The 27,390-nt window shown below is 49.2% G+C and overlaps 1 protein-coding gene across 1 annotated transcript in view; it reads left to right on the top strand.

Moving 5' to 3' along the window:
- LOC144369109 (acyl-coenzyme A oxidase-like protein) overlaps positions 1-27,390 on the top strand; it is a 354,862-nt gene that overhangs the window by 251,981 nt on the left and 75,491 nt on the right. The window contains exons 14-15 of the mRNA XM_078028174.1: positions 3,453-3,540; positions 15,518-15,588. Of these exons, the coding sequence (XP_077884300.1) occupies positions 3,453-3,540; positions 15,518-15,588 (159 nt within the window). The remainder of the gene's footprint in view (positions 1-3,452; positions 3,541-15,517; positions 15,589-27,390) is intronic.

The raw sequence follows: 27,390 nt of genomic DNA on the forward strand, positions 1-27,390 counted from the left end.
TATTTTCATACTATTGTAATAGCATTTTTATTTTATGTTTTTTCCAATTGTTCACTGCTGAAATATAAACATGCAATTGATTTTTTAATGTCCATCTTACACCTTGTGACTTTGCTTAATTTACTTAGTGCTAATAGCTTTCTTATACATTCCTTGGGATTTTCTAAACAATTGTGTATCTTTGAATGAAGATATTTTAATTTTTTTTCCTTTCTTATTACTTTGGCTAGCACCATGTTGAGAAAAGTAGTAATGATGGACATCCCCGCACTCAGTGGACTTCATCCTATTATTTCCTGTCAACAAATTATATTTCAAGGTGAAGAAGCTTCTCTGTAAGTGGCTTTTTTGGTTTTTGTCCTAGTAAATCTGCCTTTCTGCCAATGTGCTCTAAGACCCCATTGTCTTCCTTTCCTTAAGGGAAAGCACTTAGCCTTTTACAGTTGAGTATTATGTTGACTATGGGTTCTTTGTTTTTGTAGATCCTCTATGGGGAAGTAATTTTAACTGGCTATATTGCTGCCCAAATCTGTATGAGGTTTTTATAGAAAAGGAGGGAATGGATATGAGCATCTACCACACAGAAGATGTTTCTTTACATGTCAGCAATATGTCTCAGCTGTGTGTTGACTTATTGGGAAATAAGCATATCTTTTCATTAGACACTTTAAGGGTGGGCTGTTGTTCACATTAATTATTAAAGGCATATCATTACTTATTAATGGTACTGTGTGTGATAATGTGTCTTTGCAAACAATGTATTTGGGAGGGGCAGATTTTGCAGGGAACTACCTATCCTCAGTTCCACCGGGAAGCTAGGTGGCCTGTGGTTAGGAACATGGGTTAGGAATACTGGGAGCCAAGACACAGCTCAGCTCTGCAACCTTGTACAAAATTTTTCAACCTTCTCTGCCAGTTTTCTACCTGCAAAATGAAGATATCAATAAAAACCCACCACCAGGGGTTCTGAAGACTAAATGAACAGATGCAATTAATGCTTAAAACAGTTGCCAGTTGCCTGCTGCATTTAAATGAGGAGTGAGTTTGCATACACCTAATTTGCACCCACGTTTTTGGTAGCAGGCTCACTGCCTGAAGTAAAGAGCAACTATATCACTTTAAAAGTCCTCTCTCCTGAAAACTTACCTCAAGCTTTTTAAGGTGGTACACTTGGTTTCTATTGTTTCAAGACATTGTTTGCACAATTAGCACATCTTAAAATCTTGTGCATTGCATAGGAGATTAAAGGGTTATAGTTATAGGCAGTGACACACTTGAGGTGAACATGGTCACTTTGCTTGGAGGTTGAGCCAGAGTATACTTTCTGATCTGTTCACTTTCACCTCTTGACAGTGGCTGGAGTGAAGCCCCATGTGGCTCCTGGATCAGCCCACCTGAGTGTGTGTGGACCACTATGAAGTCCCACTTGGCTTCATCTTATTATTTCCTGCCAACAAATTATTTTTCAAGGGGACAGAAGCTTCTCTGTCTGTTGCTTTGCTGTGTGTCTGGCCATGCAAAGCTGCCTTTCTGTCAACATGCTCCAAGACCTAGGTGTGCCCCTACCTGCCCAGGGTGAGTTTGTAGGTAAGTAGGGGGCTACTTGCCAATAGGAATGAGGATGTACTGAGCCTGCCCCAGCATCAGTACCAGAATGATGACATATGAGAAAAGCTCTTGAACTGGCTGGCACGCCTTCCAGGATCTTTCCCTTACCTTGACCTTGCCTTCGCCTTTTCCTGGGGACATTTTGAAGCCATGCCAGCAGATATGCAAAGAGCCCTCTATGAGGTTTTATCATCTGAAATCTCTTGTCCAGCCAGCTGTCTGTCCTGGTTTTCTCTTGATCAGGGCAGTGAAACACTTATTCCACACATTGAGTTGTTATTATTATCAGGAAATGCCTTTGATTCTATGTGTACCATCTGCAGTGTTTTATTCATCTTCTCTGACTCCCCTGCAATGGAGGGGGTGGTTGGTATGTGTGAATAGAGCCTATTGGACAAGTTCCTGGTGTTCTTCTTTATGGCGTGATGGGTAGTTTCAGCATCTCCTAGAACTTCTGGGAATGGTTGGCTGGTTCTTGCGCTTCCACCTGCAGGCTGCTCCCTGAGAGTCACCTGTCTCTGCCACAACTTTCCAGCTGTATTTGTGACACCAATGCAGAGATGCATGGATCCAGAGAGTGAGGAGACACTGTCCTCTCCCTCAAGTGTCAGGAGACGCCCAGTTAGGTGTGGAAGCAAAGCCGTCTTCTCCGAGCCGTGCCCGCCGCCCTGGGTGATCGTGCTAAATTATACATGGGCAGTGACTTTCGGCAGTGCTCTTTTTCCACTGGGACACAAAGCCTTCTGTTGTAAGAAGCGTTTCCCCCCAGCAAGACCTCCAGGCCCCGGAGAAACTGCAGAGTTACGGGAAAGCAGAGTGCTTTCCACCCGAGAGAGCTCCTGGGAGCGTGAGTTAAAACAAATGGGAAGTAGGTAGATCAGGTCGAACTTTCTATTTGAGTGTCATTTCCTTGAGCAGCAAAAAGATTGCTACAAGTTTAAGTATCAAGCCATTAGGTTTTCGAAACAAAGAAAGGCAAGAAGGAACAAAGAAAAGTCAGAAGTGCCAAATTTAACTCTTTTCTCTGCTCAGATAAGAATCCGCCCTTTGCTTCGCTGAAGTGACTCCAGTTCTCGGCTTCCTGATGCAGCATCTTTCTCTTGCTTGTGTATTTTCTTCGTTCTTATTTTATTCTAGCCATGTTTTCTCACTTCCATTCAAATGAAAAATGAAAAGAAAAAAGGTGCCCTTCATTGAGGAGGTTGAAAGACCACCTAATACAGTGAAGATCCCCCAAAGTGACTCGTTGATTGAAACAGTGTCACAACATACTGTGCCTTCCGCTTCCATGTTTATGCCAGTGCTCCACACATGTCAGATGTGGACACTATCAAAGAGCAATGCTTGGGATGCCACAGGAATTCAGGAGGTGACCTGAAATCAAATGGAAGCCCCTGATTACAATGGGAGGAAGGAAGGCAGGCAGGGAGGGAGGGAGGGAGGGATGAGAGAAGGTGGACTGGTCACATTGAGGATTGGATTTAAGCAGTCAGTTCTAATCTTTACAATTCTTCAGGTGTGAGTGCCCCTATTAAACAGTCCACTGTCTCTGTGCATTTACCTTCTCCTTCAAGTTTCTCCAATGTCTCTCACTGCTCAAGAATTGGCCGTGGCTGCCTCCATATTTGACATGTGAGGAATTACCATAAACACGGACCTGGATTCCCCATACATCCTTGATGACATTCACCCACCTCATGAGCCCCTTTCTGATCATGGAGGCCGGCCCACCAGAGACCTTGCCCATTCTTATGGTTATATTAAAAATTGGATGTTTGCCATCTGTCTTGTTCATTTCTCTCAGAATGTCATCAGTGGCTGTTTTTCTTCTGTCAATGTACCAGGTGGTGACCAAGAAAGAGGACTTCTTCCGTGCCTGGAACTCGTGCCTGCACCACATCACTCTCCTGTCCCTGGCACACACTCACAGAGGTCAGTTGGGATGAGTGTCTGTTCCTGGGCAGCTCAGGGCTCTGCAGTTCATCTGGGAATGTGGCTTTCCAGAGAAAAGACAGTCCTCACGCCAGTCTGAGCCTCACGTTGGACTTAGGGCCCTTAAAGACCAAGAATCGTGAAGCTTATGGTAAATCAGATCCCAGCCCCGTGGGAACACTGACTAGATGACACCCACAAACCCATCCCTAACACATCTGGAGCCTGGTGATGGCAGATGGCACCAGACAGCAGCCAGTTGGCAAAACGCCAGCTCCCCAGAAATGACCTTTGCCCCACAATGACTGTCATTCCTAAATCAACAAATGGGAGGGTGCACACCAGACAAAGCAAGGGTGTTTTAATAGGGCCACTGCCTCAGAATGAGAAGCACAGGACTAACTTTTCAACCTCGTCCTCTAGGTCACAGGAAACAGGGCCAGCTTTTTAAGTCAGGGATTCTCAACTAGGGGCATTTTACCCCCAGGGGGCACTTGGCAAGGCTGGGAGATGTTTTGGGTTGTCTGAGGGTGGGTAGCGTTATGGGCAGATGGTGGGTGGAAGCCTATCCTACAGGACACAGGCAAGACCCCACAGCAAAGACTCTTCCAACCTAATATATCCGTCACTCTGAGACTGAGAAATTAGAATCTTCATTTTGGCCTCCAAAGACCAAAATAACAAAATACAATGAAACATTAACAATGAGTAAGATCCATGGTGGAGGGTCAGTGAAATTCTTGTTTAATCTCAAGAGTCATTTGTTTCACTCGGCATCAGGAACTGGAGACATGGGGAATTATTAAAAGAGAAAGTCCAGATGCTCGTGAGCTTGTGTGCTATGTGGGGGTTTCCACCACCCTGGGCCACTGCTGGCCCCAAGGGCAGGACTGGGATGGTCCACCTCCACAGCTGCAGGGGCCTGGCTCCTGGTGTGTCTGGACACTGTCATGGTGGAATTCCTGCTGAGAGTCAGGACAGATGTTACAGCAGAACCCAGGAGAGCCTGCATCGTAGCCAGCCCCAGCCTGCTCACCACCTCTCTCCCCAACCAGGAAGTTCTAAGAGAGCAAAGTGCCATGTAATGAAGTGCCACATGATCCAGTGGCCAGCCCCTTCCTGCAGAGCTCTGCTGGGAGCTGGCTTGGAGGGAATGGTGTGGGCTCAGACCAAGCCTGGCCTCTTCTCTCCCTCCAAGGACCAGCTCTGGGGTGGTCCCATTCCTGGGGTGAGGCTCATGGTACAGAAGAGAAAAGACAGGAATGGGAATGTGCCAGGAGCACAGGTTCCTTGGGAAGCAGGAGGCCCCAGGAGTGCCACCCGGGGCCGGCCTTTGCACACAGTGACTGCACCGTGGAAGAACCAGGGCCACATTAACCTTCCTGATTCTGATTGGACTCCACCTCCTACACCCTGGGACGACAGGGAAGAGCAGGAGAGAGACCAGAGGATCAGGGCAGGGCAGAAGTTTCCCTTCCCTTCAGGTTATGAAGATGCTGGATGGGGTTCCCTCATCTGCAGATCCAGAAGTCTTATCTGCACACCCACACTGTGCCAGACTCAGGGAAATTGAGTCATCTTGCTTGAACTTAGAAATGACTGATGCATCAACCAGAAATGTCAGTTTATTCACAAGTCAAAACCCAACTGCCAAGTCATGGGCACAAGGCCTATTCCTTCACGGGCACCTCTCCACATAGAATTGACTTAGGAGAGGAGGTGGCACCAGGCACCCCATCTGTGTAGCACATGCCCTCAGGCCTGGCTGGATACCTGAGTGTCCACTGTGATCCCCACAGGCCATGTACGTCCCTGGACTGGCTTGGTGCCCCAGTGCCAGCCTCACCCCTCAGAAGTGTATGTGCACTCTCCTTCTCTGTATGTTTTTCATATTTGTTGATCAGACTGAACTTTATCTGAGATATGAAGCCATGCCCTAGACACCCCCACTGAAGGAAGGCATGCCCCAGGCTTCCCCTCCAAGTGTGCAGACTTCTGTTGGCTTCACTCCTAGGGCACTGGGGCCCAGATGCTGGGGTTCCTCCTTCTGGGCTTCTGTGCACTGACCACAGACACTGCCAATCTTGGAGCCCAAGGATGAGCCCTGTGGACTCCAGGTTTTCAGAAATGGGATTGTGTTTGAGAAGGGGAGGGGTCCAGCGATCAAGACAAGGATCCCTTCACCTTAGAAACCCGATGGCTCAGTGTGTTCGTTGAGAACATCTCTGTGCTTGGTGTGGGGACTGAGGATGTGGGCTCAGAGTCAAGTCACCTGGGCTCAGATCCTCGTGTTGTCTCTACAGCTGTGAGCGAGTAACTCAGCCCCTCTGGGCTTTGGTTACACCCTGATTTGGAGAGTGGTATTTACCTCATGGGGCTGTTGGAAATATTAAACTAAATGATCCTCGAAGTTCCTTGCTGCAGCACCCGACTCACGGTGTTTAATAAAAAACTGTATCACTATTAATCAGTACGAAAATCTTAGTTCTCAGAATCGAAGTAGACCATGTAGACCTTGTTCCTTAAGAGGAAGAAGAAAAAGGAAGATGAAGCATCTGAGTCTCAGTGCACAAGGGCTTAACACCAGGAGGAAGCATCAAGGATTTGAAAAGAAAATCCAAATTGATTCTGAAACTTTCACTGGTATTCCAAAGTGATTGCTTTCAGGAAATGAGTCCCCGGTTCAAGGTCAGATGAAGAATGTTTGAGTGTATAAAATAAAAGGAGAAGATTAATAAGAACTAGTTCAATGGCAGCAGTTAGAAAGTCCAGGAATATTCTGGAACAGAACGATTCCTCTATACCAAGGAGGCTACTATGGGTACATAATGAGCCCAAGGATAAGACCTTACTGAGCAGCACCAGCCAGGGAAACGAAGATGGTACCTTCAACAGCCTGCTGCCCTCCAGCAGGGTCTCCCGGGGGTGGGAGAGGAAGTCGAGGAGCCCATCTGTCTTGGGTGACCCAGCCAGGTCCTGCCTTCAGAGACTTCTGAAAGGAAGAGCTCAGGGAAGAGGAGACGAGGCTCAGCCTGTTAAAGCTCAGACCTCGGGTCACCCCACATGACAACACAGCCAGAGTTGAGCCATTTTTATTAGGAACAAATGGGGGGAAAGCCTTCTGGCATTCGCGTCCGCTTGTCACCTGAGGACTGGAGAAAACCATGTTTGAAATGAAAATGCGAAGCGGTCCCCAGGGGTTTCTAGTGGCATGGAATGGTTACAATGATGAATTGTTATTTTTCTGTAATACCCATTTTTATCTTGCCCTAGAAATAGCGGTTCTGAAGCCTGGTGGCGTCTGACCCCCTAAGGGCACACAGGTTCCTAAGCAAAAAAAAAAAAAAAAAAAAAAGGAGAAACTAAGCACTTTTATTAAATAATGGCAGCCAGCCTTTCCCAGCTCTGTCCAGAACAGTCTCTTGCTTTTCTTGCCCTCAGAGCTGGTGAGGAGTTCTCATAATGGAGCAGGAAGACATTTTTTCTTAATAAATTGCCTAATAATTTAAAATGTTCACATTAAGAGCAGGTTTTGATTATATTAGAACATGGACAGGTAGGGATTTCTGCCTACTGAGGATTAATCTCACATTCCTCTTAAGGATGTTTGTGGGGTTTATTTTCGTTTGTTTGTTTGTTTGTTTGTACCAGGGATTGAACTCAGAGGCACTTGACCACTGAGCCACATCCCCAGTCCTATTTTATATTTTATTTAGAGACAGGGTCTCACTGAGTTGCTTAGCACCTCACTTTTGCTGAGGCTGCTTTTGAACTCGTGATCCTCCTACCTCCTGAGCTGCTGGGATTACAGGTGTATGCTACCCTCCATCCCCAACCCCTGGTAATGATTGTGTTTTGAAAGGAGACTTTGTTAACTGCAAGAGTGATCACATGCATTACTGACATTTCAGTTCCTTGTTTGATCCCACAGTGCTTGTTTGGTACTCTTTATGGAGTCAGTGTGTCCCTTCCAACTGCAGATGGGGTTATTTTATATAATTGCATTCACCTGGCTTTCACTTTGGCATTTATGCCCTACATTATGTGAGCAAAGAAACATTCAATACCAGGACTTCAACAGGAGATGCTCTGTGAGTCTGGGTACTTGTGTTCAACTACCAGAGTCCCCCGAGTCCTGAGTCCTCCCATCCAGGCCTCGATGGACCTACAGTTTGCAAGTCAGCCCACTCTTTGGATAGTGGGATTCTGCTGCTGGAGGTGGGGGTAGGGAACCAGAGGGACCAGTGGACAGTGGCAATGTGTACCCTCCCTTCCCACTGGCCCTCATCTTCTGGTAGGACAAGCTTTAGCCAGTGTGACCCCACACTGGTGGCCTGAGGGAGGGGGAGTGCTGTGGGTACCACTGTCCCTGACACTGACCTCTTCCTTTGTCCAGCCCCCATTAAATATGTAGCCAATAGAGCTGCCAGAAGGTCTAGGGAGCCCAGAATGGCAGACAGAACTGCCAAATCGAGGCAGACCCAGAATCTTGGCAGCCCCAGCATTGGGAAGAGAAGGCAAATCCTGGCTCTGCTTTCTCTATCCCAGTCATGTGACTGAATTCCGACCTCTGAGCACTTCCTGTGAGTGAAAGGTGCCTCTGGGGGTTGGGGTTTCCTTCTCAAAGCTTCACTTCTCCCCTTGACCCTGGAGGTGAACTTGTACTTCAGATCTGCTGGACCTCAGGACTCCCAGGTGCTGCTTTCTAAGAAGGGCCATGGCTGCACCCTCCCCAGGACCCTAACCAAGCTCAGGAGCTTGTTGCAGAAGACAGCTGACCTTAGAACTGTGACTCGCTGTCCTTTGACGGGGGTGACAGTGTATGAGGCAGTTTTATCACAAATGACCCAAGGACCATTGCACCGGGAAGAAGAAGAAACAAAAAAACAAAAAAAAGGCAAAGTCTGACTCCTGGAGGTCATTTGTTTTGTGGAGTCCCCTTCAGAACAGAGTTTAAACCTCTGGGATTGGACAGAGGCTGATGAGATGTCACTTATCTGTTGGGCCTGGTGTCCTGGTGGGCTGAAATGCTCCCAGCAGTTCTTATCTACAAGTGCTTGCTCTGCACCCAAACCACGTTCAGTACATAACAACCCCACAGCGTCCACGAGGCACCCACCCGAAAGGCTGGCTATGGTGCCTGGGATCACACAGGTGCATAGGACAGAAGCAAGATTGCAATCCCAAAGGTCTGCTGCTCTCTGCCTATGTGCAGGGCCCATATTCATGCTGGGTCTCACTCTTCCAGCTCAGAATTGCTGGGAAAAAAAAAAGCAAGAGAAACACGCCCCCACATACACACTTTATATATATTTTTTCCTTTATTTTCATGTGATTGAAAAATCGTAGTTTGCATGATGAATTGCAGAGATGGGGTCCTATTTCCATGCTGGATTGACATCTTCTGACACCTACTTAAAAACCAAGTTAGACTAATACCCACATTGATGGGCAAAAATGACAAAAAACCAAAAATGAATTCACATTGAGTAACTATAGTCTGTGAGTTTTCCATTGCCACTAGTGTTCAGAGTAAAACCTACACTGTGAGTACAAACAGAAATGGAGGCACTTTTGTCTTATCATAGTAATTCTAAATAAGATTTTGTATTTTTAAAACTTAGCCTATACCACATATTGTAAAGTTAAACACATTGGCAATAAACATAATTTAAATTTAGGTTTAAGGGACAACATGTTCTAATCTCAAAAACATTTAGCAAATAACCTTTGAGTTCACATGAGCCACCCACACAAAAACCAAAATGAACTACAGAAAAAAAAAACAGAAAAAGCAACTGTCTGTTGACAACCAAATTTTCTTTCAGCTCTTGAGTTTTTCATCTATAAATAATCTGTATGTTTCGCATCTGACCATTTTCTTAAACGGCGCCTCCTGGCATGTTCTCACTTTAGAGTGTCTAAAAGACAAGAATTAAATGTGTAAATCATGGAAACTATTAAGTTTTTGGAGGGGAGCTCTTTAAGCACATGCTTTTTAGATACCAAAAGTGTCAAAATGAGGCATTAAGATGATGTATTCTTTCTTTAGTGCATCTGTTTATCTTTTGTGAAATCTCAAGCTTGATAAATCACCAGAGATAAAAACATCATTTTTAACTTATCATAGATCCCAAATGCCAGGAGGAAAAACAGCACTGTGTCCTCTCTTTCATGAATTTACCTCTCTCCCTGCCTATGACTTATGAGATTTTATTTGCAGAGAAAACATAATGTTCTATTAACTTGAAAATGATGGCTTTTCCCCAGAAACGTGAGAACCAGGGAGGGAGAATAAAAGCAGTATTCATCCTCAGATCTAATCACCCAACAAGTTTCGCTGTCTGCTTCAAGTGGCATAGAGTGTTACATGGGGAAGATCACAAGATAACTAAGGGTGAGGTTTTCACCAGTAGCTCATCTTCATCCACTGACACTTAGAAGCCCTGCTCTGCATATCAAAGTGGGTATCGAAAACTTGACAGGGAAATTTTACTTAATACCAGCGTAAATAGAAATTGGTGAAGCTAGCTCAATTCCTTGACCCTGTCCCCAGAAGTCACTCAGAAATTCTCAAGTAGCAGCCTGGATAATCAAGAAATTCCCATAAATTTTCTAATTATAAATGAAAATTCTTCTGTGCAGCTAGAGGACTTATTGTAGAGATGGTTCCTAAATGGTTCTTACTGTGAACTGGAGGATTGCAGATCATGAATCAAATGAATCAGTTCGTCTACAACACAGAACATGGCAGAGCATTCCAGAATGTTCCAACCTGCTACTTCCCAGTATGTAAACAGTTTCCTGATGCAATGAATGAATATCAGAGTTTCTTGCCTTGTTCATATTTTATGATTTTTCACTCTTCAACTTAGAGCAAATCAAACTTCATGTAAACCTTCTTCAGGTCGTGGGCATACAGTGGAATTTTTATGGTAATGGTTGCTGATGAAGCTGATTTAAGGAAACACTCAGCTCTGTGGTAAGCTTCAGAGATGCCCAAAGTCCTGGCTGTACAGGACCAGTGGCTGCCATGAGCAGCTGACCTCCATTTCTTCTGCTCTTTCCACTCATAAGAATCATGTAAGCCACACTGGTCCTGAAGAATGGCCTTGAGGGACTGCCTCAGGTGTGGGACCAAAATGGCAGACGTCCTGAGAAGTTGAAACTCGCTCCATTCTCCATCTCCAATGCCCATATGAGGACTGAGACCACAGAGATGCTCCACCCGGATGCGGCATCTGCTCAGCTGGCCCGCAGAGGCAGTACTGGCATGGAGCACCCTTTCTTTGCTCCCGTGTCTACCCAACCCCATCCAACATCCACTTTTTGAAGGTCTATCATGGGCTGGGGACTCTGTTAAGTTCTAGTCTTAAAAGATCCAGGAAGAAACAGCCCCTGCTTCCCAGAGGCATTGGTCAGACCTGGAACAAGAGCTGCCCGAGGCCAGGTACCCTGGGAGAACAGGAAAGCGATGCAAGTCAGATGAGGTATGGGGTGCATGTGGCTTCCCAAGGGGTCAGGAAGGAAGTGTTGGAGAAGAGGCCAGGGGAGAATACTGAGGGAACAAGCCTGGCAAGGTGGGTGGTCATGGGCATGTCAAATGCCTTTGGGGCTTGGCCTCTACTGGGTGGCCATGGGAAGCTGGGAATTGTCCCTACTGAGCAGGGTCCACCTGCACACTCAGGCATCCTGGAGGAAACTGTCCTGGCACTAGGAGACATGTGCTTTGGGGAAAGGGACCAAGATGTCAGCAAGTAGGCATGACCAAGAGGTCAAGGGACAAGGATTTAGTGGCAGTGGGGACCAAAAGGAGAGTTTGCTTCAGAGAAGCAAGAGCACCGTGCTGGAGGAGGCTGCCTTGGGAACGGGGCGGAGAGCCTGCAGAAACAGCTACAGATGAAGGCTCCTCTGCCAGAGGGGCCCCGCCCGCACCCACAGGCTCCAGGCAGAGGAGTGGTCAGAGAGGGAGGGCCACGCACAGCTCGGCTGCTCTCCGGAACTGAGAGCATGAGCTGGTGACAGAACAGGCTGAAGATGGAGAAGCCAGCAGTGGCCCTCACCCTCACACACCTATAGGTCCCTGAGGGTCACCTCCACCCCTTCACCCAATCCCAGTGGGCAGGACACTGGAGCCACCATGACTGCTGGTTACCAAAATGTCCGAGGCCCCATTGACCCTTTGCTTTGAAAACAAAACAAAGTTTTCCCTGAAAAATGAAACCCCTCCCTCCCCCTCTCCCTCCCTCCCTCCCTCCCTCCCCATTTCCCTTATGTTGTAAAGAGGTAGGCGGGGGACTTCAGAGGCCTGGGGCTGCAGCTCTGCCACTGAACTGAGAGCACTGCTGTCACACACAGGTGACAGGAGGGGGCTGAGCGATGGGGGCCATGCTGCCACCTTGTGCTCCAGAATCAGTGGAGATAGGACTTGCCAACCAGGGGCCGCCTGGTGAGGACACAGGGAGGCCCCTGCCGCTAGAGAGGGCCACCTGGCCCCAGGCACCCAGTCATGCCCCCTCCAGTTGGGACTGTCCTCTGGGGTAGCTTCAGCCTCTATTTCTACCATCCTGAGAGGGGCTGCCTCCCTCTGCAGCTGGCTGAAGTGAGACCCCAGTCTGCGCCTGGATGCAGGCTTCACGGGCCTGGCTCCCCCTCCCTGGGGAAGCAGGGTCTGGGTCCCCAGGGGGAGCTGGCTGGCTGTAGCGCCAGGTCTTCCTTCCCCCACAGGAGCTGCCCTCCATGCTGGGCCAAGGACAGGGACACAAAACAGTTTGAAGATATGAAGGCAGCTGGCTCCGGGCTGCCTGGACGTGGGTGGCTTCATTCACCCCCAGGACAGCTTTGAATTTCTAACTCGGGTTCCGCCTGCCTTAGGACCTCTGCAGCCCAGGGAGCAGCGTCCACCTCCGCCTGGCCCCTTCTTTTTGCAGCTTTGTCCCACACCGAGTAAATTCTTCAGTTTGGACACCAAGCTCTTCCCTGGCCAACCTGGTCACCCCTTGACGTGGCTGAGCAGCAGCAGCAGCACATTGCCCACAAGAGGCCTCTGCTGTTGGGACCCGGAAGGCATGGCGTTGGGGTACCTAGGGGAACGTGGTGCAGGCTCCGGTGGCCCTCCAGGCAGCCCATGGAGAAGGCTGCAGCTGGAGAAAGGCCAAGAGAGAGAGAGCCTAAGAGAGAGAGAGCCTAAGAGAGAGGGAGCCTAAGAGAGAATCCCTGTTCCCAGGCCCTGGCACAGGGATCGAGAAAGAAGCCAAGAGAACATTGTGAGATTGGATTTCGGAGCAGGTGTGGTTCACATGCCAGGGTCAGGTGTGCCTCCTAACTTAGCCGTGGACATCCAGTCTCCCCAGCAATATTCAAGCAGAAAACAGCGGATGGCCTTATCCATGTGGGTTGTCGTGTCTGTCCCCCTGATTTGCAGCAAGGAGTCATAATGACATCTACTCCTGACATCCACTTCCCTGTCAGGCACGTCCTGCTGGGCAAGGTCCTGCCTTCCCTGCAAAAATGGCAAAGACAGAGATGGCTGGGAGCTGATGTCCCCGCTGCAGCGCATGGCCATATGCTTTTTCTCCCACGGGACCCCTCTTCACTTGCATTAGGTCATTTTCCCCTAGGTTCCCCACCCCCACCCTCTAGGCCGCTCGTTCTGTAAAGGACTATTCTCTCTGTGGGTTCACCTTCTCCCCCCACAAAGGTGGGAGGCTCCACCAAGGAGGATGTGGTTCTGCTCACCCGGTGAAGGCTCGCGGCCTGCTGCTGACCTGAGCAGCCTGGGGACCCCAGGAAGCACGTCGGCCTGCAGTCTCTTAGGGAAATCTGCCCCCGACAGACCTGAGCTGTGGGTGCTTACCCTGAGGCCCATCTCATTCTTACTGGGCACCCAGCCTCTTCAGGTGGAGGGACGTGGGTACCACAGATGCTTTCGTTCTGAGGGGTTTCTCCTCTTTAAGGGAAGGAGGGGACATGGCATGTCAACCTGTCAACAGTGATGCCTCTGCCCACAGCCGTGGGCTGAGAGGGGCTGCCCAAGAGTGCCCATGCCCATTCTTTCTGCTTTTGGGACTTGCTGACACCAGAGTGGTGTGAGGTGAGAGAGAAGCCTGCCATTGGCCTGAGAGCATGTGTCACACTGACCTCTAAGTGAAGGGAAGCGACTGAGAGATGCGTTGCTCCCCCTCTGCTCCCAGGGTGGCTGGTGTCCTCTGTGTAGAGGGTCCCAGGGGCTTGTCTCCTGAAGTTCAGCCACCCCATGAGGGAACCTCTGTGGTGTGGCCCTGGGTTCCCACCAAGGCACCTCAGTCCAGCTCCACAGGTGGGGTCTTGGCTCTGGGCATGGGGGACATGCCACTGGTGGAATGGGGTTTGAGCCAAGGCGCAGGCCTGTCTTCTGAGTGCTCTCCTGAGCCAAGGCCAGCAAGTCCATCTAGCACCAAAGACTGATCCCGAAAGAGAAACCCAGTCTCCTGCATGGCACTGCAGGGCGTGGACCAGGGAAGAGAGGGTGATGGGAAGAGCGAGAGGAGCTTCCTCAAGGCACAGCAGGAGGTGCTGGTGTGACATTGTGCCCTGCACTGTTCTCTTACGCCCAGCCCTCCCTCTGTCCCCACCCCAACCCTAGAGGCTAGCACTTTCTCTACAAGTGACCGAGGACCTTGAGGCCCAGCGAGGGCACAGGAGCCTTCTGTTGGTTCCGAGCACACTTTGGTTAGGTGAGAGCAGGTGTTTGGACATGGAAGAAATAATTAACATGAGAGTCTATGGGTCGCACCCGAGTGTCATGACGGAAACAGTCTGGAGAATTGGGTTCTATAGGTAACATTGGACAGTGCTCTTCTGATGAAAATCCATTATTGCTGATATAATCCTCTTTAAAACATCTGTGACTGTGAGTGTGACATCTAGACATCCTTGAGGGCCAGGACAGTGGACTCAGAGCACCCCTCGGTCCTGAGGCAGTGTAGCTCTGCCTGCCCTCAGGGGTCTGTGAGGTCCAATGGACCTGGGGTCGGGGAGGGCTGTGTGAGACTGCTGGGGTGGCCTGAGGGGTTCAGTGCAGGGCTGCGCTTTGCAAGAGCTGGGGCTGTTGCCAGCAGAGTGGCAGAGAAGGGCCTGCCGGGTGAGCAAGGCTTTGAGGCTGGCAATCGGAGGCTAATCCAGACAGGTTAATTCAGTAAAAAACTCTGTCCCTGTCCAAAGAAACAGGCTGAAACCTGAGGGGGCAGAGCAATCATGGGGGCATTCAAGAGCAGGGATGAGAGTGTGTATTTGGGCACTTATTTAGATGCCAATTAAAAGCTGGTGCTCAGGACACCAATTGGACTTTGGTGAAAGCTGGGTTCCACCATCAGGGAGAAGGCAAGGGTGGTTTATGGAAATGGCCTAGATTCATAGGTCTAGGGCTCTGCTGGCCCATTTCAATGGATCACTAAAACATCTGTTTGTGAACCTTCCTGGGCCTCCCTCCTCATTCTGCTTGGAAGGCTGGTGGGGGAAAGATGGCTGATACATCTTGGGGGGTGGGTTGTGAGATTTGCTGAAGCCAAATGCGTGGGGCCCTGTTGTGTTGGGGTGTTGGAGCCATGGACATTGGGCTGGAAGGTGGAGTTAGAAAGCTCAGCACCGCCAGGTTTTCCAAGGCAGGGGGAGCCCTCCCGTGGAGGACTTGGGATAGGTTTCCATCTCTGGGGGACAGAATGGCCAGGCTATGGCTAAACCCAGGAGCTCCGGCTATTTGGAGTGGAGCTTGGCTGCTGGTCCGTGGCCTTGTGCTCTGATGGACTCATCCCAGCCAGGCAGAGAAGTCGCTGCGTGTGGGCCCTGACCCAGGCAGGGCAGGCAGGAGTTCCGCCATGTCACGAGGAAGGGCAGAAGCAGCCTGCCTTCGTGTCCGTCAGGACCATGAACTCTCCTCCAGGCCAGCCCTGATCCTTGTCTGCAGGAGGGTCGTTCACTGTCTTTTCTCCCCATGCAGTGACCTTGGAGCAGTTCTCCCAGGCAGTGAGGAGCCGCCCAGACCCACAGGACCAGGCTCTGTTAATGAAGGTAGGTTACCAGATGAAGTACTGATTTCCTTGAAGCCTCTAGCGTTTGTGTCGCCCCGAGGAGGGTTCTGTTTTCACAAGCGGGAGTAAATTTATCATCTCTGAGTTTTGTGCTCCGTGGGGATACTCTTGTCATCTGCGGGTGGGAGGACTGCTGGTTAATGAGCACAACTGAGTGCAGACGTGACAGGAGAGTGGGTGTCACCTACGAGCAGGGAAGCTGTTGAATTCTCCAGAGGGCCCTATTGGTCTATTTAAACTCATCTGACAGTCTTGATTCTTTTAGCAGATTTATGAGGCTTGGCCAAATTCCATGTCTCCCTCTGTATTTTTTAATTAAGACAAAGGATTCCCTCCATTCCCAGTCTGCCACCTCCTCTCTATTAGACACTTCATGTTAGCCGTTGGGATGAGCCTCTCCAGCCAGAGCTCCCTTGCCCGCGAGCGCCAGACAGATTTCTTCCCTTCTCGGTGACAACTATTTTATTCCTTCCAAATGACAGGAGCAGAGGTGTGGGTGCCACCTATGCTTGGGCATGCAAGTGGCCTGCATGAGTTTCATCGTTGCTTTGTCTTTGAAAGCAGTGGAGAGCTGCCCTCCCAGTGTAGAGCCTGTTTTCACCCAGAAACTGGGCACCCGTATCTCCATGAGGTCACTTCCATTTCACGCCATCAGGAAGCTGTGTGCACCAGGAATTGCATTTCTTCACCCAAACACCAGCTTCTTTGCCAGGTGTCCTCTGACTTTAGAAATGAGTGGAAAAAATAAGGTGTCACCATAAGGGATTTTCAATTCATTTGCCTAAGATGTGATATTTTTGGTCTGTTTTTTTTTTCTTTTCTTTTTTTAAGCTTTCAGTGATGCTAATTTCATAATCAAGAGGGGCTGTGGGTCCTAAGCTCTGGGTTCCTCCAGGAGACCCACGTCATAGCATGCCCCCTTGGCAGTCCTGGGTGTCCGACACAGGAGCTGGCGTGGCAGAGATTCAGTATGTGGGCATTTCTTGCTGTTCTGAGGTGTCCTACACCAGGCTCTCCGTGCCCTGCCCTGTGCTCCTTCCTTCCCCTCTTTCCGGCCACTCATGTTCAAGGCGATGGGAACACAGGCCTTTGGCTCTTTCTTCCCATCCTGTCCAGCATTTCTTTTGCTCCTTGCTCCTTCGTGCTTTGTCCTTGCTCTGCTCTTTCTGTCCATTGAGTCCCAATTTCAGAAGGTGAAACTCCTGTGCCCGGCTTGGTACTACCGTGAGTCCCACCTGAATGTTACGTGGGCATCTCAGAGGTGGCATGGGGCAGAGAGCAGAACCCACAGCCTGGCTCAGGAGCTCACCCTGGACGTGCCTCTAATTGTCCTTGTGGTTACACTGCCTGGGATGCTGCAGCCCCCTGAGTGTCTTCTCATCTAGAGGGAGTGGGTACGAGCAGATGCCACCCAAGGGCCCTTCTTCCCCTCACAGTGTCTTGCCTTCCTGTCCCTCATGCTGCCCTGTGCACTTGTTTAGAGACTAAGCTAGGGCTTGGGAGAAGGAGTTAAGGTGGCCTGGGACGTCTGGGATGTACATGACATACAGTAGCCTGTGTCTTCCCCGTGGGTTTCTGCAGACCGTGGGACCACGGTCACCAGGATGATGTCTTCCGGTGTTTTCACAGTATTTGCAGATACTTGAACAGGCATCATCAAAGAAGTTTCACTGAGCAAGATGTGTGCTCAGTTCATATAGACCGAAACCAGCTCGTGCTTTTTTTCAGGAGATTGAGGTTTTTTTCATGTCACCTTTGGGAGGCCACCACGTGGGTGGGACAGTGGTGTGCAGGATTTTTGTAGATGTATGTGAGAGCACTGGAGCGACAGTAGGCCGTTCTGACCGCAGTCACCTGCTGTCCACTGTGCTGGCTCCAGTGCACTTTGCAGACTTTCTGTAATAAGTTTAAGATCTAACTCAACCTCACGAGAACCTGTTGGCAGGAAAAACAACACTGGGCCAAATATGGTATTTTTTTAAAATTATATTTTGCATACATATTGTCACATCCCCGTGAGGTCAGGTAATAGCCTCGGGTGGCTGTGAACCATGCAAAGCTTATTAGTCACACCCTGTTCTGAGGGTCCTGCCGGATGGACTCCCAGAGTACCTGCTGCTCTGGGACTCAGCTTCCCCATCTTCCAAGCAGAGGTCAAGTCTATGACTGTCTTGAGGTTTTTCCCACCACTGCATCCGGGGAAGGGGCTAGGGAAGAGGTCCTGCAGGGCAAGCCTGGTGTCACTAGGGCTGCCTTCCTGCAAAACTTAACTATTATTTGATCCATAGAAAATACTTTCATTCCACAAGTTACTGACTGGGTCCAATTCACTTTTATCCCCATCCTTTCCTGTTTCTTTCCTCATTCATGGTCCTTATGCCAATCAGTCTGTTTGGCCCCTGGGACAGGTTTCCCTGTCCCAGCAAACCTGCTAATCCCCAGCTCTGCCCACCACTCCCGCTGGCTGCAGGTCTCATCCATGGTCCAGTCACATCCAGGTGTGCTCAGTACATGTACACCCCACTGGAGCCATGGAGCATCCTGTCCCACTTCCCAGGGTCCCGTCCCCCACCTCAGATTTGTGGGATGGCCCACAGCACCTCCCCGTCCTGGGCTGCTGCGTCAGATCCACATGTGCATCTGTCCCCTGAGCATCTTTAAAAGCCATCCCTCTTCTTCTGTCCCAGAAAGAGCCCCTGGACTTGATTCCCTGGGGCAAGTTCCAGGCTCTACTTGGCCAGGACTGAGCACAGGTCACTTGTATCTCCCTCAGCATTGTGCCCTCTTTTGATACAAAGAGAAGGCATGTAGCTGACCCTAAAGACCCTCCCAGCTCCACATCCTGAAAATATATGGCTGGGAGCTGCCCGCAACCCGTGACTCTCCGTGTGCTGCAGAATCGACCTCGCCACCTCTGCCTGATTTCTGTCTTCTTCAGGCTCTGCCAGGTGAACTGGGAGCCTCAGTCCTACATGCCACTTTCTGGGTTCATTTATGGCCCTGACTATCTCTCCTTTGGAAAGAATTATTGAAGAATTTATCCAAGCAGGTATACTTCTGTGAGTAGAAGGGACTGTCACTAAAAATTCAGCTTGGGTGGCAGGCTTAGGCCAGATTGACCCAGGCAAGCAGGGGATTGGGGTCAACCCCTTTTTGGGTCAAGTCCAGAATCCCTCCCTCCATCATCTGGCCCTACTTTGCCTCTCAGGCTTCTCTCCCAGCACTTGGTCCAGACCCCCCACCCCAACTCCCATCAGGGTCATTTCCTCCTCATTACACCTTCTTTGTAAGTTGGCAGTGGGCAGAGAGACGGACCTCTCAGTGCCAACTTGCGTCTGGACTCCCATTCTCTAGACTGAGCATGAACAATGGCATCTCCTCCTTTTGTCCTTGCACATCTGGGAGTTTCTGGCACCAGCTGTTTGCGATCTGAGTAGGAGACAGCAGAAGGAGCAAGGCCCTCAGTTGTACTACCGTTATCATTATCAGAGGTCTTCACATCCGGGCCTCCCTGCCTCCCTGAGTCAAGCTGGAGAAGTGAGCAGGATGCCTGGGGACAGTGGCCCTTCCTGGTGAATGCTGCTCCCCCAGCTCAGGCGACAAGAGCTAGGGCTCAGGGAGCTTGGGCTGTTGTGTGAGCCCTAGAGCAAGACAGTAGCACAGGGGCCAGCTCAGAGCCAGGTTCTAGCCCCAATGATGCTGGGAGAGGGCCCCAAATGCTCCCACGCTGCAGCTCGGGTGGAGGCCCAGCCCAGCCACACTACCCAAGGCCTCTGGCCAGAGGCAGCCCATGAGGGTGAAGGTAGGCGTTCTAGGAGGTGCCTCTGAGATCACACCACACTTACTGTGGAAAACAGCAAGAAAACAGCTGCTTGTGACAATAAGGAAGCAAATAAGCAGGTAGCGAGCCAGGCTGGCCCAGCCCGCTCTCTCACAACTTTGCTCCCAAAATGGCAGGTCTGGGGCGGGGCTGCCACCCGGGCACTCAGCCTGCTCTCTGTAGAGCACACAGCCTGGCTGGTGGCCAGATCAGAATACTGTGGCCTGAGGGGACAGGTGGAGCAATTTTCCTACCTGCTCGGATAGGAAAACCAGGGCTATGTGCCAGGCCCACTGGGCTTGGTGATCCTGGTCACCAGGTGTTGAGGCCCAGGTTCCCCGGGGAGGCTCCATCAATGCCCCCTGGGATGTGGAGGGCTGAAAGCCGCCAGAAGCTTCTTTAGCATTTCTTCCCACCCACAAGCGTTAGTGCTGCCCCAGATGCATGGAGGCAGCTGGGCAGATGTGGGAGGAGGATCCCAGGCCTCCCTCCCACGAGTCTCTCACCACCATCGCCTGACCTCACGCAGCCGTTTTTCTGTCTCAGGATGTTCTAAGCAACCGGGTAACCTGGTTAAGTCCTGGTCCAACCCAAACTCCAAGGAACCCCACCACGACCCTTCAGCCCTCTTAGGTGACCCAACCCAGCTCCTCTCCAGAAGCAGGTGACTCCCTGGCCTGCTGGAATCCTGTCTGGACCCAGGGCCTTCCCAGGGGGTGCAACGCTCCCCCTTACACGGAAGGAGCAGGCTGGGGAGAAGGGGAAGTTTCCGCATGACCGCTCCACTGCCTCACCCCGCTCAGGAGGCGAGGAGGCACCCAGCAAGCTGGCCGTCTAGTTTTCTTCAATTGTCATTGTCACAAAGATTCCTTCTGCCTCATTTATCCCAAAGTCCTCCTCCCCCACCCCTCTTGTCACCAGGCCAAGGAATGGCCAGCAAGCAGCTGGGTGCCCCCCAGCACAGGGCATGTCCACACGGGTGCCTTTTGTCGGCCTCCTGCTTAGAGGAGGCCTCAGTGCCTCCAGTTCCCACAGGGCACTCGCCGCAGCCACCAAACCTCCAAGCAGGGCGTTGGGGGACTGTCCCAGCCCTGCAGGCGACGAGCAGCAGCCATTTGAGCCTGTCAGGTGGGCGGGGTGGGTTTTTCCCTCTCTCCTGCCTTCTAACTGCTCTCTCTTCCTTTTCTCAACATGTGTAGGTGGTAGCTAGTTTAAGCACCAAACCTAGCAACCAATGGTTAAAAACAAATCCCTCCCGTCACACACTAGCTGACTGCGACGGCCTTCTTTCTGCAGGCAGCCCCTTGCACATCCAAGGACTCCATCTTGGCCTTGTGGCCTTAGAGGGGGTCCTCTGCCCAGGGCAGCAAAGGCTCCCTCTGTCTGTCCAGCCGAGGCCCACAGGGGCTTCCTGCATGTGCCCAGGCATGCCCATGGCCACCAGTCAGGCCTCTGTGGCTGGTCATGGTGTCGTGCCTCCCACACAGAAAAAAAGGGTTCTCATTTGAAGCCTGACAATGTTTCCAAACCTGATCCAAAGTGAAGAGCCAGTCTATGTTCTGAATGCTGTAGACACAGAAGGTCAAGGTGATTGGGGTGTGTGGTACTGAAACACATCTCTTCCCCCCATCACCTTCTTACTCCTTATAAGCAAGAGGTACACAGAAAGAAGAGCATGTGTGGCTGGTGGTGTTCCCAAGAGCAGGTGTTCAACAAATGTTGGCTGAGCATCTATTATGTGCTGGGGAATGTTTATCTAGTCCTGGGCTCACTTGAAGCATTCTGTTTCAGTGTTTGTATTCTTGATAAGGGAAGGAGCTACTGATGCCATAGAAATCAAGTTTCAGACCCAGCTGTGCAGGAGCAAATGGTACTCTATGATTCTTGAACCTCCTTGACATGGGGACCCTGGAATGCCTCCCCCTTCCCAATTGGAGATGTCTCCGTAAGTGCCAAGGTTCTGCAACCCAAACCAGCACCCCCAAAATCGTTGTGGCAAGAATCTTTGTTGTATAGAACTAACTTTTAACTCTAAAGAATATCTAATGGTCAAATGTCAGGCTCCACCATCAATAGACAGAAGATTTACTTAAGTGGCTATCTCCACTCACCTGCTCTATTCATAACATCAATGAGTGCCTATGAGGTGACAGGCACTGTGCTGGATACTAGGGAGCAAATATCCTAAGACATGGTCCTTGACTTCAGGTGACTCTCTGATGAACAGGTGAGACAGACAGACACATCATTGTATCCTAATAGACAAGCACCTCAGAGTGGGCCAAGCGCACAGAGAGAGGAACTTGAGGATGCTAGGGGAACACCCAACTGAGCACCCTCCTCAACATGGATTTAGGGAGGGCTCTGCAGAGAGGCGGCATTTGAGCTAAGTCTCCACGTCTCTGCAGGAAATTCAATTTCACCAAGTGGGTGGGTTCCATGGCACTTAGCAGAGGTGTTGATGTGACAGGGTGAGTTCTGAGTTATCCATTTATAGAGTGTTTCCAATGTACCAATGCAGGCCTTGAGAGCCAACTGCCAAAACAGGGGTCTCAGACAGCTGCCTCTCCAGAAGCTTCCATTCCTGTTCTGTGCATTTCCCCAACTGACCTATAGAAATCTTGAAACTGCAGTATTCAGTATTCCCTCCTTGGGATGGAAGACTTTCTGATTTTCCTGTGCTAATACCAGAAACCAGGGTCAGCTAAGAGTTAATTTGGGGTTGTTTTGGGAGTGTGGCCTCCGGGCAAGAGGCCAGGGATGGAGAGGGGGAGGGGTGCAGAAGGCCTGGGAGAAGAAAGGCAGGGAGGTCTCCTGTCTGTGACAAGGGGATCTGCTGTTCTGTGGGACAGTCTGCACTCCCTCTTGCTCCTCCATAAAGCTCTCCTATCAGGAGAAGTGGGCCACCATGTGGAGTGGCCTTCAGGTATCTGGTCACCAGAGGGGAGCACATGAACACACGGTGGCAGCAGTATGTGTGGGCATTACATCTGCTCTGTCCCTTGACACCTCATCTTCAAGCATCTAAATCCCTGCCTATGTGGGGAGCTGGCTGGAGAGCAGAGGTCCTCATATTTGGAAATGCAGTGACCTACCCCAGGCATAGAGGGCGTCCTCCTCCAGGAACTCCTGCCCAGGAATGACTGCAGAACCTGTGGAGGCTGTGCCTCCCCAACATCTGTCTCTGTTTGCTCTGTGTACAGATCTAGGGACCAGGTTTAATTTCAGGCTGAAGACAGGAAAGGAGGAAATGTCAGGAGACCCAAGAAAATCAGTAGGATTTGGTGGACATCGGGTATAGGAAACGGAGGGTAGAGTTTGGCCCTAAGAGACTATCGTTAGTGGAAGGAGAGAACAGAGCCTGGCTGGCACTTGTCAACTTTCCCATCTTTGTAGAGATGGAGATGCTGGAGTGCCCAGGGAGCACCTGTTTTGTACTCGCTCAGCAGGTGGAGAGATTCCACCAGGTGTGGATTCAGGCTACCAGACGTCGGCAGCCTTCCCAGTGGCCAAAGAGAGACACATTTCCAGCACACTTGTAGTCCCAGCTTCCAAGGGAAAGGGATGTTAGTGCTGAAGTCACACGAGAAGTCGTGTGGATGGGCTGGGAAGGTGCAGAACCCAGCACCCACCCTAGGCAGCTCTCCACACACAACCAGCCGTATCACACTCCAGTTAAAAACCAGAGAAATCTCTCTGAGAGTGGATAGTTTCTGCTCTCTGTGCCTGCCTAACTCTTCCTCTTGTCCTTACGAAATGTTAGGTGCTTTGATTGTTGTTAATTTTATAACATTCAAACATGTATTTTTTTAAAAAAAAGCAAAACACCATGAATTCCAACTTCAGATGGGGAAAAAGAGGAAGATTGGTCAGGTCAAGGGCCTCCCCCTGCCAAAACCCGGAAAATGCTTGGCACACAGGAGGTGAGAAGGGGAAGGAGAAAACTAGTCTCAATTAGATGTCAGGAAAGCGGTCAGCATGAAGACCCACCAGCCAACCACTGCCTCTTCCAGGGACTAGGAGCAGCCTATTGATAATTGTTGGATTAATATTTTACATTTTGAAAAATCTTTCCCAGTAAAGAGAGGCCTGAATAACAGGATGAAGCCAGTTATATAAGTAAGGTAAGATTAAAAGCAAGTGACCCTTGAATTGGGTAAAAAAATGAAACTCATCTATTTGGTTGGTACATATTAAAAAATGCAGGCACCAGCTGCCAGGGAGACAGAGTGGACACGCTCATCCCTAAAAAGATGGCAGCTGCCCAAGGTGGTGCACACCTGTAGTCCCAGCCACTCAGGAAGCCGAGGCTGGAGGACGGAGAGTTTGAGCCCAACCTGGGCAACAGAGTGAGGCTCCATCTCAAATATAAAAAGACTAAAGGCAGAGATTAGAAGATCGATAAGCTAGGAACTTCCTGTCCCAAGACACAACACAGCAAGAAGTTCTCTGTTTGCCTCGAATAATCCTGAGTTGCTGAGGGAGCCAGCAACCTGGAAAAGGACACTGCACGCAACAGGAGAGAAAGAATGAGAAGGAGAGGGACAGGAAAGAGCAGCTTAAAAAGACAAAGGCTTCTGAGAAGTAACTGCTATAGTCCAGCCAAACACCACAGGAAATCTGTGGCCTCACTTTCACCCCAGCCAGGAAAGGCCAGGTGGGAAGTGTGGACTTCCACACTCACAGGATTACAATGAAATAATGCAACTCCATACTGGATTGTATCAGAGGAGGCCAAAGAAATAGTCTCAGAGGATAAATATAGAGTATAAACACTGCTCGTCGCAGTGGCTCACGCAGCTCAGGAGGCTGAGGCAGGAGGATCACAAGTTCAAAGGGAGCTGGAATTTTGATCTCCACTGGGCAGTAGCTAGTCCTCCCACCTCCTGCCCCTCTACAGTGTCTTTGGGAAGCACCTGCAGAGCTGGACTTCTTACCCAGCAGTCACAAGCCCCTCCTCCCAGTGATGGGCCTCTCCCTGGCAGTGTCAGCAGAAGTCATGGCCTCCTCCCCACCTGGGCTGTCAGCGGGCTGCGGTGGACTCCCTCCTCTTAATGGAGCAGAATCACCAGAAGTCAGCTGGCTCAAGACTTACACAGGACCACAATCACATCATAGAATATCCAAAGTGTACAGACGTCTACCAAAATCACTCCTAATACCAAATCCAGGAATATCTCAAACCAAATGGAAAGAAGACAACAGACAGCAACACCAAGATGACAGTGATGTTAAAACAATCTGAGAGAATTTAAATCATCAGTATACAAATACTTCAGTGGGTAATTAGGAACATGTTTGGAAAACAGTAGAAAGTATCACCAAAGAAATAGTCTCAGAAGACAAATAGAAAGTATAAACAACTGGTGGGTGCAGTCACACATGCCTGCAATCCCAGTGGCTCAGGAGGCTGAGGCAGGAGGATCGCAGAGGCCAGCCTCAGCAACTTAGTGAGGCCCTAAGCAACTTAGCAAGACCCTGTCTCAAAATAAAAAATAAAAAGGACTGGGAATGTGGCTCAGTGGTTAAGCACCCCTGAGTTTAATCCCTGGTACAAGAAAGAAAGAGAGAGAGAGAGAGAGAGAGAGAGAGAGAGAGAGAGAGAGAGAGAGAGAGAGAGAGAGAGAGAATGGGAAAGGAAAGAAAGAAAGAAGAAAGGAAGAAAGAAAGAATGAATGAAAGAACAAACAACCAAGTAGAAATGTTAGAACTGAAAAAATATAAAATAAAAATCTCAACAGCAGAATGGAGAGGCAGAAGATACAACAGTAGAAATTAATAAGAAAGAGAAAAGAGATTGAAAAGACAAAGGAAAGAACAGCTTTGGGGACTTAACAGACTACAACAAAAGCTCTAACTTTGTGTCACCAGGCTTCCAAAGGACAATAGAAAGAAGGTGAGTCTAAACAGTACAAAGTTATAATTGCTTAAATACCTCAACTTGATAAAACGTCTATGCCTACCTGTGGAGAGCAGTAACAGTGATTGGGAGACCGGTGTCTGAGATTGGGGTCCCTGATGACTTTATGGCTGTGGCATGCTTGGTGCCTGGGAAAGTTTCTGTGCAAAGGTGCAGGATGCCTGGTGGCTATGGCGATGCTCTTCATGGGGAGGCTCTGTGCTAGAGTCTTATCAGTTTTGACCTGCTCTCAGGCACACAGCTCCTAGGAATGAAGGAACTCTCTTGCTAAGACAACCACTGTTTCACCAGTTCTGCGCTCCTGAACCTGCCCACATGACAGTTACTTTAGACAATGGGCTTTCTTGAGAGCTACAGAATGCTCCTAACATTGCACACTTAATGTGATGTGATCACTTAAGGATATACAATGTAACACCTATATCAGCTGCTAAACAACTGTTCAGAGAGATGTGCAACTGTAGAATGTAACTGAGGAAATAGCTGCATAATATTGCTAACTCTGTAACTTTCATGAACACAAAGGTTGATGCTTGCAGTCTTCAATCTGATTAATGAGACATATATAATAAAGATTGCTGGTGTAATTCTTGAGACCTGCTTCTCCATCAGAGAGCAGCGCTTCACCCAATCCCAGCTGTTTTTTTCAGGATCTACGTATGTGAGTCTTACTTCTTCCAATCTCCCATCACCCCTCACGGGAACCTGCTAGTTTGGCCACTCTGGTCGTGGCACCTACAGATTCAAGAAACTAGGCTGCAAACTGGATAAACCCCAATAAATTCATCACACCAAGACACATAATAATTAAAATTCTGAACATTGAAGACAAAGAAAACTCCTGAAAGCAATGAGATAAACGTTTTGCCCATAGGAGATGACAATGCACAGAACAGCAGATTTCTCATCAGAAACTGCACAGGCCAGAAGAAAGTGACAGGACATGTTTAAAGCATCAAGAAAAAAAAATGACTGTCAACGGAATCCTCCATCCAGTGAAAATATCCTTCAGGAACTAAGAGGTAATCCTGGCGTTCTTAGCTGAAGGAACACTCATGGAATTGGTCTTCAGGATCCCTCCACTACAGGAGTGGATACAAGTCCTTCAAGCAGGAAGGACCTGATGAGAGAAGAAATCAGAAAAGAAGGAAAACACAGTCAACCAATTGTGCGTTCAGTCAGCTCTCCTTCTCCTTTGGGGTTTTCTAAATTATGTTCGACCATTAAGTGAAGATTATGACACTGTCTGGTGTGATTCTAAGTGAGTATAGATGTGATTCTAAGAGAAAGTTTTGGACAATTATTTTGTAAATAGGGAGGCTAATAGGATGGTATGGTAATAAGGGTTTTCACCTTGTGCTCAAACTGTTGACAAATAGATGTGATCACTTAAAGATGTACAATGTAACACCTACATCAGCTGCCAAACAACTGTTCAGAGAGATGTGCCACAAAATAACATGGATAATAAAAAATGGAATTCTGAAAGTCATGCAGCGTAAGGAGGACAAAACAGGAAGGAAGGACATCGAACGAGAAAAAAAGGGCAGCCATAGCCCTACCATTTCAATCATTCTATTAATTCAAAATCTTCTCAATGAAACAAGTTAAAAACAGAGCTGATCAAAGGGGATTAAAAACATGAACCAACTATATGCTATCGACAGGATGAGTTTGGCTGAAAGTAAAATGATGGAAAATAGCATATCATGCAAACACCAATCAAAAGAAAGCAAGAGTAGCTCTGTGGATAGAAATCAGAGCAAAGGAAATCACGGGAGACTGAGGGACATTCCCTAATGACAAAAGGGTCAATCCACCAAGAAGTATGGAAATGCTAAATGTGTGCATCAAACCTGAGATCTATAAAATATGTGAAGCTCAAACTGATAGAACCCAAAAGAGAAACAGAAATCCACAACATAGTTAGAGACTCACACCCATCTCAACAACTGATAGAACAACTAGACAGAAGATCAAAATGTATTCATGCACAAGATCTAATTGGCGTTTACAGAGTATTCTAACTAACAGCAGCAGTC

Source organism: Ictidomys tridecemlineatus, chromosome 12 (genome assembly GCF_052094955.1).
Source record: "Ictidomys tridecemlineatus isolate mIctTri1 chromosome 12, mIctTri1.hap1, whole genome shotgun sequence".
NCBI classification, from domain to species: domain Eukaryota; kingdom Metazoa; phylum Chordata; class Mammalia; order Rodentia; family Sciuridae; genus Ictidomys; species Ictidomys tridecemlineatus.